Source organism: Varanus komodoensis, unplaced genomic scaffold, assembly GCF_004798865.1.
Source record: "Varanus komodoensis strain SLA01 unplaced genomic scaffold, ASM479886v1 scaffold2, whole genome shotgun sequence".
NCBI lineage: Eukaryota > Metazoa > Chordata > Lepidosauria > Squamata > Varanidae > Varanus > Varanus komodoensis.
The window spans coordinates 8,394,539-8,410,349 of NW_025335568.1; the positions used below are offsets into that span (position 1 = coordinate 8,394,539).

At 43.4% G+C, this 15,811-nt stretch overlaps 1 protein-coding gene across 1 annotated transcript in view; it reads right to left on the reverse strand.

Annotated features, from left to right (window-relative positions):
- CCDC158 (coiled-coil domain containing 158) overlaps positions 1 to 9,348 on the reverse strand; it is a 41,671-nt gene extending 32,323 nt beyond the window's left edge. The window contains 7 exon segments of the mRNA XM_044428483.1: positions 556 to 883; positions 2,060 to 2,169; positions 3,955 to 4,098; positions 4,100 to 4,206; positions 5,034 to 5,155; positions 5,752 to 5,788; positions 9,197 to 9,348. Of these exon segments, the coding sequence (XP_044284418.1) occupies positions 556 to 883; positions 2,060 to 2,169; positions 3,955 to 4,098; positions 4,100 to 4,206; positions 5,034 to 5,155; positions 5,752 to 5,777 (837 nt within the window). The 5' untranslated portion in view covers positions 5,778 to 5,788; positions 9,197 to 9,348.
- Between the last annotated feature and the right edge of the window lie 6,463 nt (positions 9,349 to 15,811).

Here is a 15,811-nt window from a genome sequence, read left to right on the forward strand (position 1 = left end):
AGTCTTTTCTTTTCAAACAGGGATTATTTCTGATAGTCCAACAAAAGGAGAAGAAATTTCAGGAGCAAAGACTTTTAACCTCCCACTCTCCCTTGCTATACTTTAAACCTCCCCATTCCTCTGTCTGAGGCCAACCCTTGGAAATCGAGGGTGACACTACTTTGACACACAGATCTGTCACTTGCAGGTCTGCTCTGGGCTTGAGTCCAATTAGAAGGGCCACCCAGGACTGTGCTATTTCCACTTAAGCCACGGTGATTGCAAAGGGACCCGAAGCACGTGGCGCTGCGTGCCAGGCATGTGGCCTATGGTTGCGGGAAGAAAAAAAGCATTGTGGCTAGGTTTAGAAGGCTGACCTGAATCTATTCCGCGAAAAAGCTATTGTGTCCAGTGTAGAACTGACAAAAGCACATGCCAGTATTTGGCTCCCGTGAGCCGGTCAGGAACAGCCTAGTAATCTGCCCCAATTATGCCAGGGTTTCCCTCTCCATTCCGGAACATACAGTGCCCTTATGCAAGACCTTCCTTCAGAATTAGCAGAAGGGCCAAACTTACTGGGCTAAGCCTGCCTTTGAGATGAGACACCTCTGAATCTAGGTCGCGCAGGACTTTGGCAAAAGCGGTGGGCAAGTTGCAGACATGGAGACTGCTGATGTTCTCGTGTTCATAGATTTTCTTGTTTGACTTTTCTTCAAAGTTCATTAAAACATTTCGGAGTTCCTGGAGCACATCTTCGTGGCCACGTATCATCTTTCTGAGATGCTCTGCCTGGTTGTTGGCTTCCTTCAGCATCTCCTCCTGAAGCAGATTGGCTGTCTGCAGCTCATTAATTGATGACTTCATCTTGCTGCTGAGATCCTCTTGGGTCTGGGTTTCTTTTCGTCTGCAGATCAAAATAGGAAATATGCCATTTAGGAGTCTCAGGCAGCTCTATCTGCAACTGTGAGTAAAACCAGATAAGGTGTTTAACACACAGCATGTAGCTGACCCTGCTCTTTTTTCTCACAATTCAGGGTGAAAAGCCCCTATTCAGATCAGGAGCACCACTCACGAGTAGGGAAAGTTTTGACCTCTACTGGCACTAATGGAGTTTTCTTCCCTTCCTTCCTCCACCTCCTTCCTTCCTTCCTCCTCCTCCTCCTCCCTCCCTCCTTTCTAAATCCCTCATGTGCAGGTATGTGTGGAAAATTTAGAAGAAAAGCACTGAGGGAAAAGATTTAAATCTCTCCTACTTGGACATGGTAGTCCTGATTAGGATCAGAGCCCTGCACACTTACTTATGAGTAGGAAACAGAGGGTCAGAGCTCTGCACACTTTGTATTTAAGCCATCTGGCAGCAGCCTTTCCTAAGCTGCTACCTTTCAGCTGGCGAGGGATGTTGGGAGTCATAGGCCAACAGAAGTGAAGTGCATCTGGTTCGGGAAAGCTGTTTATTATTTTCTTTGCAAACTCATACTGGGCATAGTTCCCTATGTCACTTTAAATTTACCTGACACTTATATCATGTAAAAGGTCAGACACAGAAGAGAACTATTATATTTGTAACCGAATTATCAGCCCCAAGCACCTAAGTGGTAAAACTTCAACATAGAATATCACTAAAATATCTAAACTCACACATTCATTAAAAATAACAGAATCATTAACGACTATCAACTTAAGTGCTGAAATCTCATTTCTCTATGAAAGGCCTTCAAACTAAAAAAGCCTAGATAACTTCCTTAAGCACCAGAAGAACTGCTTAAATACAGCCAGCAGAAAAGACAGAAACTGACTTGTTGAAATTGGTTGGGAATAAAGTTCCATTTGGGCTTTTAAACCCAGGAATAACCCAAAGCACCAGGGTTCTGCCATCAGGCTAACAACCTTAGAATGGACTGTTTGGGGAACCTGGGAGTAGCTAGTGTGTAGCATGCAACCCTACAAATTGTGAAGATTAACTATTAATTAATTAACCCACAACTTGGCCTTGAATGCCACTGTGTCATGCGAACAACCAGTTAGTCTTAGAAATAGTGCCCATTCCTGTTTTATGCTCACCTCCTGTAAGAATGCTCACCTCAGATCAGTAATGGAGTCTTTTTCCCTTATCACATCCCGAAGGTTTGTCTGCAACTCAATTATTGTCTGTCTTAAACCAAATTTCTGTTGCTCATGTTGCTCTTGAGCCTGAAGGACATTGAAATAAGATCATGAAACAGTTCTGAATACAAGACTGAATATCGTGTGGACAAATGGGGATATTGTTTTCAGATTCAGGTAACACGTCTTGCAATATTGCGATGAATAAACTGGCTCCTGGTCATTCTATCAGTATGTTGAGTGTAAAAGATCTCAGTTAGACATGGCAGATAATTTCTATTTAACAGAAATTTTACATTAGTGCTATTCAGGAATCAAAGACAAAATTCTAGTTCGTCCTTTTAAAACTCTCTACATTCTTGTCTTCTCCGTTTTGAATTACAGCTTTTATTTCCCCCTCCATTCCATATACTCTGTTATGTCACCTCCTCCTATTCCTGCAACCGTGCCTTCTCTCCTTCGATGACTGGGGCAGCCTCATTCTAAGAGCCATTCCTCATTCCTGGGGACACTTTGTCAACTGTCTGTCTGGTTGCCTGAGGGTCTTTAACAGACTCTCAGCACCCTCAACATTCCAACCCCCAGCACCCTTTGGAGGAAAACAAGGCAGCCAACAAATCGACTTGAGTTTGTATTATAGACAGAACAACTGTTTTTTAAGTGCTTTCTCATCATCTTCTTTCTGTCCATCCTCCAGTCTCACCGTATTTTCCTCCTCAGGGCCAAATTCAACATGCAAGTAATATCCTTGTTTGTGCATTGTGTTTAATGCAAGCAGCAGCTGCAGAGGAGTTGAAATAGGATCAGCACTGCTAGGGATAGGGAATATCTTTCCCTTCTGCTCTGACTCCAATGAAAACGGACCCTTCCACTGTTTGCATTGGAAGAGAAGACTCCATTGGTATCAGCACTGATTTCCCCAGCAGCAGGGATGATGGGAGAATATTTTACCTGGGAATAAGTGGGAGGGTTAACCCACCTGCCCACGTGATCATACTCATTCCCCTTGAAACAGCATGCACACAATTAACATGACACACACGTGTCTCAAATATGTGTCTCTTCCATGCATTTGTGAAGCCTTGAGTGCTCCCATTTCGCATACCCACTGCAGCTGAGGTGGCAAGCTGTCTTGGCAGGAGCCACATTGTTTCTGGGTTCTGTGCACACATCGGTCAGAACTAATATTAAACAGCAACTACAGAAACAAACAGGATGAACAGGGCATCCATCCTAAGAACCTGAGCCAGGCCTGTCTCTGCTCCAGCAGCCACTGAGCCAAGATCAAGATTATGATGCGACAGCATCAGGGCAATAGCACTTGCGGGACAGATAAATCCTGTTGTAATCAGGCATGTGCATGAAAGTGCAGAAAAATTAGATGATTTGGTACGGGCCACAGAACTTCGTATTCTCAATATGTGCTTTTAAAAGAGCAAGTTTCTAACTCTTACAGTTCAAAAAAATAGCTGCAAAAGTTTCTGGGAAACTGATAGTGGAAGAGAGGGAATTCAGCAGGATTTCTAAACTGATAGTGGAAGAGAGGGAATTCAGCAGGATTTCTAAACTGATAGTGGAAGAGAGGGAATTCAGCAGGATTTCTGTTCCAGCAGCCATTGTCCCTTCTCATAACAAGCAGAAGCAAGACAAATCAGTCAAAGTAAAGTAAATGTCCTTAATTTTTACTATTTATACAGGCTGCACACTTTAGGTTTTCTTAGTTGAATGTAAGTTAACTTGGCAAAGAGTTGTTATGCAGTGGGAGGGGAGTGTCTGTATTCTATGTTTTATTGCAAAGAATACATAGGCCTGAAACATGCATTCTCTATGGTGAAATGGCATCAGTGGTCTTATGCAAAGTTTGGAACTCACTTCACTTAGCCTCTTCTGCAGGTCTCTGACTTGCTGCACATATTCTTCCAAGATAGAATCGACTTGCTCTTTCTTTGGATAGTTACTGGGCCTTTTCTGGCTGTCAGTGTCCGGTTCAAGTTGAGTATGTGTAAGTTTAGGGGGGGCTAGAGCTGGCAGCACTAGCGGTAGAGTAAGCAGAGCTCTCCATCCCTGTGCTGCGCATGCTGGCAGATGGTAGATTTCCACTGACCACAAATTGAACAGAACCACCTAAGGCAGCGACACAAAAAAAAGTGCAGCAGTATCACTCATAATGCAAGCGACTGTGGGGACTGACCACTTAGCTCCTCCATAGCCACCCACATCTATGCCAACTGAGACCAAAAAGAGTGTCAGATGCTGCTACAACTGTTTAAATCGATAGCACAATAAATTCTTTCGGAGGGAATTTACCTTTTGAAGGCGTTTCGGGGTGGTTTAACCTCGCTTTAGCCTTACTTCACCTAGGACATCAACAGATCATGGTGTTTCTTGACAGAACTGGACCAGAGATAACCTAGCTGACATTTAACAGCCTCATGACTGTGAGTCAGGGGACTTAGCTATTCCAAGGGATTCTCGGTTCTATTTCAATCCACTATTATCTTTTCAGTCATCTCTTGAATGTGTAATATGCTGGGCTGAAATATGTTCAAGAGTATCTTGCCACCCCAGGATAACTGTTTACATAAGCATAACATAGACATGGGGATGTTATCAGATGGCCACCAATAACAGCTCCTCATATCATGTTCTCCCTTTCTCCCAAGATGTAGGTCATTGTTAAATTGTGTGTTTAACAGCTCCCACCAGCCCAAGCAGTGGCAGCTAATGAGATGGGAAACAGGTAAGAAAATGCATAATTCAATATCACTGTATCACAGGCAAACCTCAAGGAGAAGGCGGAGATTTGTCCAACATGCAAAGTGAGCAGAGTTTTCCTGGATTCCTAGATTCTATTGGCTTAAACTATTTGCTTTAAAAATGTATCATGCCCATCTGCGTAAAAGCAAGCTGCAAGGCACTCTCCATTTTGTTAGCATATAGTTTGCAGTTACCTGAACTTGTCAACACAGAAGGTGAAGAGGCTCCTTCTCGACGTGCCAAGGATTCCATGGAGAACTTGGTGGCTTCCTCCTGGAGTTTCAAGGTCTCTTGGGTTTGCCTTTGCAGTGCTTCCCTGTGCAATCATATAAGAGGACATGACTGGAACGGCTAGCTAGTCAGTTTCACAACATTGTCCAATGATTTCATTTATAACACATTCTTAAAGCACAGTGAAAGTAAAACATTAGTAAAGTAAAACATTAGAAGAGAGCCAGTGTGGTGTAGTGGTGAGGAGCATGGGACTGGGACTCAGACGATCTGGGTTCTAGTCCCCGCTCAGCCATGGAGCCAACTGGGTGACTTTGGGCCAGTCACAGACTCTCAGCCCAACCTTCCTCAAAGGGTTGTTGTTGTGGGGATAAGATGGAGGAGGGGAATGATGTAAGCTGCCTTGAGCCCTTTGTAGGAAAAAGGCAGGCTATAAATTGATAAATAAATAAATAAATAAAAATACATACCTTATACTTTCTCTCTCTCTCTCTCTCTCCCCCCCCCCCCCCCCCGTGATTATGTGTTTCCTATCCAAACAGAATAGTTTGGATTAACAGACAATGCTTTACTATGTTATTCTCCTATAAAAGAACTAAGTAGCATGGGAATTCCTGTGACAAAAATGTTAGCTGCAGGTTATTATAGAAATGTTTAAAATGGCATAAGAATAGGTACTACCGTAGCTCCTGAATATTCTTGCTCATTTTTGCAAAATCTGCAAGAGATAAAAACAATTTGTATTATGACATAAGAAATCAATTTAATAAAATCAGATACACTCAGGTATTATAAGTATGTATATATTATATTTTATGTCAAAACTCATGTTTGCTAAATGTTGTGTATTTTAAGAAACCAATTATCTATTTCTTAAAGGATTATATATTTTGCTCTGTTGAAACAGAACTTTAAAAAAAAAAAATTGAAAGTGTTGCTACGCAACTTTCACCAAGAAACTATTTGTTTAACTTATTTTAAAAACCTGAATCGATAGCTTGGTTTTCACTACACACTCAAGGTGATTTATTAGGGAGTAACTATACTAAATCTGTTCTAAGAAATACAACAATGGCCTGCTTCAGAAATTGCAAGAACCAGTGGATTTTTTTCCAAGTTTTGGGCTGTTGTGAACAAGCAGGAACACACTGGCCCCTGCCATTGTCTTGCCTCTGCTGCCCAGGGGCTAAAGAACCTGACAACACTCCATCCTCCCGTGCTTTGCAAGACTTCAGAAACTGGAGTTCTAAGTTGCTGGGTGAGAAACAACCCAGAGTTGGATCCCAGGTGTTCCAACCATTGTCTGGCAACTAAGAATTCCAGTTCAGATATTAGGTTAAACAACCCAGGGATGGCACGTCCTTGGGTTGTTTAGTCCCAGTGAAAGCAATCAGGCAGCAGGGACTAACGTGCATTCATGCGCACATTGTTGCGACATCCAAAGAGGACCAATGTCTTATGGCACTTCAAGAGTAACAGATTCATTATGGGATGTGTAGTCTTTTTTTTGATGCTAGCTTGCATCTTACCTGCCTCTATCACTCCATTTTTTACATTCTCAACAACTCATCTATTCTGTACAGGGTTTTTAAATCAATTGTACAACTAACTGTCCTGCCCTTCACTCTTATCTCCCTCTTCCTACTGTCTTTTCTCTGTACTATCAGTATTTATTCTGATTTAAGCCAATATATGTACCTTCCCCTCATAGGTATCATAGAACAATAACAAATTTATTTTTATTTTATTTTATTTAGAAAATTTCTATGCCGCCCCATTCGCTGAAACCTCGGGGCGGCTCACAAAACATCAATTAAAATATAATACACTAAAAACACAAAATGAATTAACAATATAAAATAATAACAAATCAGATCTAGCACCAAGTTTTTTATAACTCAAAGGGCCTTTGTCCAGTTTGACAACTCTAAAAGGATTTTACAACACCCTAAAATAATATAGATCTGGTTAGTATTTAAAAACTCCACAAGTAGAACACACCTTTAGATATTAGAACGCTTAGAAAACAAGCCAGATGTTTTCATATTGTCAGGGTACAGGGCAACATTTTTAAATGTCAGAAACAAAATCTCTGAGCCCTAGCTCATTCAACTTTCCCCTGCTTATGTGGATGTGACTTTGAAAGGATGCATATTGAAACCTGATGCAATCACCTATTTGAATAAGTTTGGTCATGTCTCAACACACCAAATACAATATACTGATGACAACTGGCAAATTTCAGCTGCATAGCTCAGTGCTTCTCAAAAGTACAGAGTAAAGTTCAGCAACAAGCACATGCAGATGACCTGATTGTTTGGCTCTGTTCCCTAAACTGGTGGCCTCCAGATGTGCAAGACCACAACTCTCAGCATGTTAGAGTTGTAGTCCAACACATATGTATGGCAGTTAGACAAGGTTGTACCAGGGAGATGAGAGGCTGACACCACATTTCACCTATTTCTCCTTTAACTGAAAGCCAAATATCCCAGCCAAATATCTAGGCTTTTCTCCTTGCCTGGCTTAGATTCTAGATGAGAACCAGGGACAAAGAACAGTAGCTAACACATTAGACCTAGAGAGGGTAAAATGTAGAAAGAGAGAGAGGGCAGTGTCGCTCTTCTGCCATTAAAGTAAGCCGCTCAACTCCTACTGCACATTTGAATGAGACAGGCATGTGAAAATATGATGCACCTGCTATAGGCTATATCCCAAGGCTGGTCCTGAGCCCTAGTGATTAATCTCTGCCTGGGCTGCACCATTTCAGACTACAAGAAGAGGTTCGCATTACTGCATGCAGTTCATTGCACACAGAAAACCGCGAGGAGGTGGGGCTCGCAATCTTCTCACAGACATGTAGTATGCAAAAAAAATACCATGAAGAAATACTAAATCATGGGAGCCTCGAGTTTGGAGTAGTGCTGTCCAGACTCTGGTTTAACATCTCACTGAATTGTGACAAGAATTTCAAATGGGCTCCTTCATGGAGACTCCGACTTAAAAGCTCATGTCCACAGCACCAAAATTGCAATGGTCTCTCTGACCTCCCAGGCATTATTGAAGTAAAGTGGGTACTTTTCAAATGGTTTGGCATTTCTTAATCAGGCTGTGCTGCCAGTCTTCTGCCTGGTGCACAAACTTCTTAAATAAGCAGTAATGTAATGACATTAAGCACTTAGATAGCACACTGTAAGTATACAAGGTGCTCCAGGTGCATTGTCCCGGTACAATTATTATCCCCTTTTAGCAAATGTGTTTGGGTAGAGGGGAGATCTGGAAAGGGTTTGTGCTCACTAAAATCTAGCACACTATCATTCACACAATTCTACAATTGCATTGTAGAAGAGAGCACTGGGAGTTTTACAAAAAGTCTTTATAATAACAAAGCATATCTATGCCTTGGCAAAAGCATTACTTTTCTTTCAATCTATTAATATAGTAGTGTAAAGTACTGGAAAATGTCATTTCGCACTTCCTTGCCTATCTCTCACCCCAAATTCTACTTAGTTGTAGGAAAAGTGAAACTAAAAAAGGCACCTGGTTGAAGATGGTGGGTGAGAGGAGGGTGGATGTGGGAAGGAGAATGGGGAAGGTTAATAGTGGGTTATAGAACAACAGTGTCAAAAGTGTCTGACTGGGTGGTTTCTACCCAGGCTAATGACTGTCTGTAGCAACAGATCAGGCCTCTTGCCCTCTGAGGGAAATGTCAGCTTTCAAAAACTGGCACCTCATTTGAAATCAATCAATACTTTCTAAACTCAGGTATGTGCTGGGACACTATCCCCCTTACTTTGAAAGGTCGTGGGAGGGTGAGGTCAAATCTGCAAAGGCTCTCCTGCCTTGTAACTCCCAGAGATGCTAAGCTGGGCAAGAGGACAACTCCCTGTGCCACCCAGCAGTCCTGACCTTTCTCCTCATTCTTGCCACTAGCAAGGAGGAAAAAAACCTGCTGCCCTAGAAAACTTCATCTATCTGCTAGATGACATGACCATGGATGGCCCTCCAAGTGGGAGATCCAATCTTTTTAAAATAAGTGATGCTCTGAAACTGTGGCGGTCATTGGACTACCCAAGGCTGCGATGCCCCAGAGAACGCGCATCTCCCCATAAAATAAGTCCCACCCTACCTGCTTGGCTCAAGAGGAGTAAAGGCCTGAAAATCCTTTCACGCTAGAATGAGCCACTGGTTGTCCTCCGGCTGTTTGGCCTACCACTCCCAGCAGCCCCAGCCAGCATGGCCAGTGGTGAGGGAGGGATGATGGGAGTGGTAGGCCAAAGCATCTGAGAACTGCGGGTTGCCCACCTCAGCCCTAAAGGCCGGAGGGAAACGGCCAACTGTGGTGTGGGAGAAGCTGGAGAGGCTGCCCCCGGGCAGGCACGGATGGGGCGGCTCCCCACAGGCGCCAGGCCCGTCCCACCTGCGACCGGCTATCCTCTCCCTGCCCTTCCCTCCGGAAGGAGGAAGTGGATTGGGCACCTTCCGGAGGCCCGGGCGCCACAGCGGCCTCTGCTGGTGGGAGGCGGTACTGCAGGGCGCCTGGGCCTAGTTAGGCTCAGGCCTGGCACAGCCCCTGGTGGGGTCACTCGCCCCGGGGCCACTGCCTGAGGAGGGGTGCTCACACGCTGCCCTTCTTGGCAGCGTGTCCAGATTTACCGGGGACGTTCTCTCTTTGCCAGAGCCGGCTGGGAAAGGCCCTCTGCTTGAAGAGCTGCCCATGCCAAGGGTGTATTATAATCCAAAACCCGAAAGGGAGGACCCTCGCAATTGCTGAACTGTGGTTGCTTTGTTGTTCCCTTTCTATCCTGCATGCCTTCCTCTGGCAAGGCACCCAAGGTGGCTCTCCGTCTTACCCTCACAACAACCCTGTGAGGTAGCTTAGTTTCGGTGAGTACACAGAGACGGTCGCAGTTGTCTTCATTATGATGAGATGCATTATATTTCCACTTCAATCACTGGTATTGCTAATTAATATTTTATTTATGATATTTATATCCCACCTTTTTCCTTCCAAGGAACTCAAGGCAGCTTGCATAGTTCTTCTCCTCTCAATCTTATTCTCAGAGCAATAAACCTGCAAGGTAGGTTGGCCCGAAAGGCTGAGACTGGCCCAGAGTCACCTGGTGAACTCCAGGGCTGAGCGGGGACTGAAAAGAAGAACCTGATACAGTTCTTCTTTTTAAGCAATGCATAAGTGGCCATCCTACTTCTCTACCAGTTAATGTAATCTGGAGGGGCCCATCCAGCGCTAAAGATGTTCAACTAAAGCATCTGTTTATTTTTTATTTAACTACGGTATAGCTTTTTATTCCTCCCTTGAGCCCAAAAAGACTTCCAAGGTAGCTTAACAAAGATATCTCTTAGGAGAGCTGCTGCTTCCAGACTTACAGTTTAAAAACACAGGCTAGTTTGTTCAGGATAGTGATATAGCAGAGGGTAAGGTGTCCTCCACTTTAAATCTTACTTCTGCTATAAGCTTACTAGGTGGCCTTAAGTCACTCAGTGAACTAACATTGGCCTACTTTATAAGGTTGTTGTAGCAATTGACAAATAATGTTCTTTGAATGCATTTGTCTCAGGAGGCCCTTCTTAGTTATGTCTCACCTATGTAATTGCTTTAAAAGATGGTCTGGCACCATATAAAGGCTTTTTTAATTACCAAAATTTCAAAGCATTTCTTAAAATATGGAATTTTAATCTCTGCGGAAAATGTTTCAAAATCACCCAATTATGCATTGCTATATTTTACTGTTGTGTTTTACTGTAATTATAGAACCTTAGATTTTGTTTTATTGCATGGTGATACAGAGATATTTAAAATAAGTTGCTTTGGTTTGCGTGACATGACAACCCATCATAGGGGGTTGTCATGACTTTCACACCTGGTGTGGGTTCCACAGGGTGCATTATTTTTGTAAACATCCACCTAGAGAACCCATGGTTTGTTATTGATTTGTCCAGGGTGGCTTGCTGTGACATCTGAACTCAGCAAGGCGATTTCATCCTGGGTTCTTAAAAATGGCTAAAGAGCCACACAATAAGAACTACAAAACCGCTGGTATTCCTTGTGATCTGGCTCAGGCCACCACCACCATCCCCCCTCATCCCTTTTCTGCACTGTCTACCTAATGACCCTAAATTTTTTAATAAAATCAGAGCATCCTGAACATGTTTGCAATCTTTGAAAATATTTTATATTTAATCTCGCACAGATGCAAAAATCCAGTGTTGCAAAATTTGCATATTTTCCATCTCAGTTTTATGGCTTTGCCCTGAAATTTGTGGAAATTTACAAATCTTCCTAACTGTTCTGCCTTGAAATTTGTGTATTTTTAGGGCACAACGAATTGTTCTGTAACCCACATGTATATCTGATAACTAACCCAAGGGAGTTAAGTGACAAAAAATGAAGGGGTTGAATGCCGATATGTTGGGTTACTGAGCAAAAAGCCAATCCATGGCGGCTTATTTTCAGAGTGGCTTAGAGTGGTGTGGCAAGTACTTTGATGACTCCAGATTAGTCTATGAATGCTAAGTGTTAGGTGTCATTCTTAACTTAGAGACATTCAACAATTCCCTGGGAGGGATGGGAAATGTAAGAGACCCATTTGGCATTTTACATTTACAGTGCCTTGCAGAAGTATTCACACACCTTTGACTTCTCCACATTTTGTTGTGTTACAAACTAGAATTAAATGGATGATGCTATTAGCATTCTTACCACTCCATGTACACAAGATGTTCAACACTGTGAAGGTACAAAATATCTGTATTATGGCTCAAAAGGTAAGTAAACAAAAAGAACCTGGTGCTTGTTGGTTGCGTATGCTCTTATCCCTTTTGCAGTGGCATCTCTGAAGAAGATACAGTGCAGCCCACTGCCTCCAGAAGTCTCATAGTGTAATTGTGTACACCAGTGAACAATTCCAGTGCTTCATGATCTCTGATTAAGTATACCTCCTTCTGGAAGACCCCACAGTTTGTGCAAGAACATATCTAAACAAACAAAGAGCTGTCAAAACAATTATGGGGTAAAGTTGGATTATTAAAAGTAAGCAAACAAACTATGAACATCTCCTGGAGCACCATTAAATCCATAATTACCCAATGGAAATAATTTGGCTCAGTTGCGTCTCTTTCTAGAGAAGGCTGTCCATCAAAACTCAGTGACCCTGTAAGAAAGGCATTAATCACAGAAGCAACCAAGAGGTCAATGGTAACTCTGAAGAAGCTGCAGGTGGGAGAAGCAGTCCATGGGATAATTGTCACTTGGATGTTTCACAAAGTTCGGATTGATGGAAGAGTAGCAAAAAAAGCCATTGCTGAAACAAAGCCCATTTGGAAGCATGTGGGAGACAAAGCAATACATGGAGATTCTCTGGTTTGATGAGATCAAAACAGAACTTGTTGGCCCCACTCTAAAATGCTGTGTACAGTGCAAAGCCAACAGTGTTCATTGTGCTGAGAACACCATCCCCACAGTGAAGCCTGAAGGTGGCAGCACCAGGTTGTGGGGATGCTTGTCCTTGGCAGCAGCTGGTCAAGACTGAAGACAAGATGGATGGAGCCAAATACTGGGCAATTCTAAAGGAAAATTCGTTCAAGGGACTGGGAACCAGAGCAGAGGTTCAGCCTCTAACAGGACAGTGATGCTCAACCCACAGTCAAAGTAACACTGGAGAGGTTTAAAAACAGCATCCTGAAGGTCTTAGAATGGCCCAGCCAAAGGCTGAACCCTGATCCAGTTGGGAATCCATGGAAAGACTTGAAAAATATATGGAAAGACTGCTGTTCACCAACAGTGCCCATCCAGCTTCCCAGAGCAGCAGCAGTGTTGCCAAACCTTGCGGGAACCAGAAGTGTCATGGCAGAGACCTACCCAGAAAGACTCACAACTGTAATTGCTAAGAAAGGTGCTTGGGCTGCAACTGCCAGGGGGTTTTTCGGATAACTTTTCTGCCTCAATAAAAGCATTTTGTACCTTTGCCAAGTTGAATATGTTTTGTACGTCAAGTGGTAGCAATACCAATTAAATCCATTTTAGTTCCAGGTGGTAACACAAACAAATGTGGAGAAGTCAAAGGGGATGAATACCTCTGCACAGCTCACTGGATCAGGTGTGGAGAACTCTAAGGAAAATTTGCCTTTTTTTACTAGAACAGGGAAATCCAACAACCAGAATCATGTGCACAACAGGAAACTAATGTCGAAACTAATTACCAGTTGTGGGAAACTAATTACCAGTTGTATCCATTTTATATGTTAGATGACTGATGTATACAAGTACAAAACTATAAGCAAGTTAAAGGAAAACGTTGTGGTTGACAAATTTGGAGGTGCAGGGTACATTTTTCCTGCTTTTGTTGAACAATTCAGGATTACGGAATATCATCCAACCCCTCACAGAAACAAGAAAGAACTAATATCCACTGTCTGTAAGACACATTTAAAAGGGAGAAGAGGTTACATGAAGGAGATGCAAAATATATTCATCAGGACTATTTGCCCAATGTTAAAGCAGTTTTGTCCATAAGGTGCCCAACTGTCTTGTTTACAGAAGAGAGTCCTGTACTGAAGAGCTGACAGAGGACAATAAAAACTTGTTTGCAATAAAAATCTAAGTCAGACTTTAAATTTGACAGTAAGAGTCTCTGATATACAATATATTAAAAAGCCCACCCTGTTTCGGCACACGATCCGCGAAAAGAGGAGACAGAAAATTCCTTCCAGTTACAATCTACTAGAGCATTAGGCAGGACACAAAGTAAAAGTTCAAATACAATAAGAAATTCCCAGGTAACAGCATAGCTCGTCTTGGGACACCTACCTCTGACAGACATGTAGAGGGTTTCAACCTTGTGGTATTTTGCAAAGTGTGAATACGTTTGCTGGGTGAAGTGGATTGCACAATAACTTAGCAGTGCACGCACGAGGGGAGAACGGACGGTGCTGCCTCTCCCTCTGGGATGCCCTATAGCTCATGCTTTACTCTTTCCTTTGCACACGGCACGAGCTGGTAACAGCGGAGGACTCCGGAGATGCAGAACCGTTGAGAGTTAGTAGCTAGGCCAGCCCTCCCTTTGGCTGGTGGTGTAACCTGGCAACAAACCCCACCTCTGATAGTTGCTGTGAGCTTTCATGGGAACCAGTAAATGCCACTTCTGGTGTCTGGTTTCTCCAGCAGAGCTCTTTTGTTCGAGCATCTCTGTAATTGCTAGAGAAGGAAATCCAATATTTGTGCCTTCTCCAGCTCGCCACACTGCAGTCCTTGTCCAGCGCAAGTTAGCGCATGCACTCATGGATGTGGAGAAAGGCACCAGCCAGAGAGCATTCTTGTTCGGAACCTCGGAACAGAATATCTGCAGAAGCACATGGCACAGCTTTACAGGGTACTTTTTCTTGCTATGAAGTAGCTTGCTTTCCTAAGATCAGAATCAGAACAAAAGAAAGATTGCTCCCAACCAAACTATACATTAAGCATAATATGTTTTGTTATGAGAGTGCATCACACTTACAAGTGGTGAGAAGTTTCGCAGATGCCGACACTTAATCAGGGTTCTGCTTCTTTCAAAGGGGTCACCAGAGACATACAGAGTATCTGGGGCATCAGTTTTATTTACATACAGGCTGAGCATAAGATGAGACGGTTCCAAGCATGAATTCGCCGACAGATTCTGTTCCCTGCCATATTTCCAGGGGAGTCCATACTGCCATAGGATTTCTTGCAGAGAGCAAAGTCCTCTCTGCCTCATTTTTGGATCCGGTTTTGACACAGTGTTCACTGCATGCACAGACTGAGGGTGGTCCTCAATTTGTGGCCCCCAGGAATGGGCAGCTGTTTCATCTTGTTCTCCTTAATAGTTCTTCTGGGGGCGGGGGAACAAAAGAAGCTGGTCCTTAATAGTTCTTCTGGGGGCGGGGGAACAAAAGAAGCTGGGAGAACATGGGAGAGGGTTACAAGGCTGAGTTCATGCGATCAAGGGGATCATGCGATTATGGGGGGGGGGGGGAAAACAAGGTGGTTTCTTTTCCCTGCCCCCATGCGCTGGTTATACACTACCTGATTTCCAGAATTACCTTCTTGTATCCAACAGGTGAAGTGCACCCTACAAAGAGCCATATGTTCTGGGGTTGTTTTGAAGCCACCACTGCCACACACCTTGTTGGATTTACACCAGTTGCACATCACAAGGGTAATTAGGGAAAAGTTGTAGGGCACAGGTCCAGCATGCAGAAGGTGGGAAAAGAAGGCACTATGGTTTCTTTTCCCCTGCGATTACATGAACCTGGTCAATGACTTTTGGACCCTCCACATGAAAGCAGAGCAAAGGCACAAGAAAAGCCCCATCCAAAAGCACCCTCACCTTGCTTCTCTAGTTCTTACTATAGACTCAGCACGTTCCTTAGGGAGGAGGCAGAGAAATCTAAAAGATCAGTCTTGCACGCCCTGTGTCAACATTCCTCAGTATGGTACCCACCAGATATATTGGGCAGCAAATCCAGTCACTCCAGCTCATTGGCCATGCTGACTGGGACTGACAGAAATTGCAGTGCATGACCTTCCCATTGGGAAAATCTCACTTGTGTCTTCCTGGACAATGCACACTCCTGTTCAAACACATCAGTGGAGTTTTACTGGCTATCAGCTTTCGATTGTCAGATCTTTGGAGCATTGCTCCTTAAAAATGGTGGCCGTGGAGGAAGAGGATAGCGGTCTATAGAATGATTCATAGTATGGGGGTAG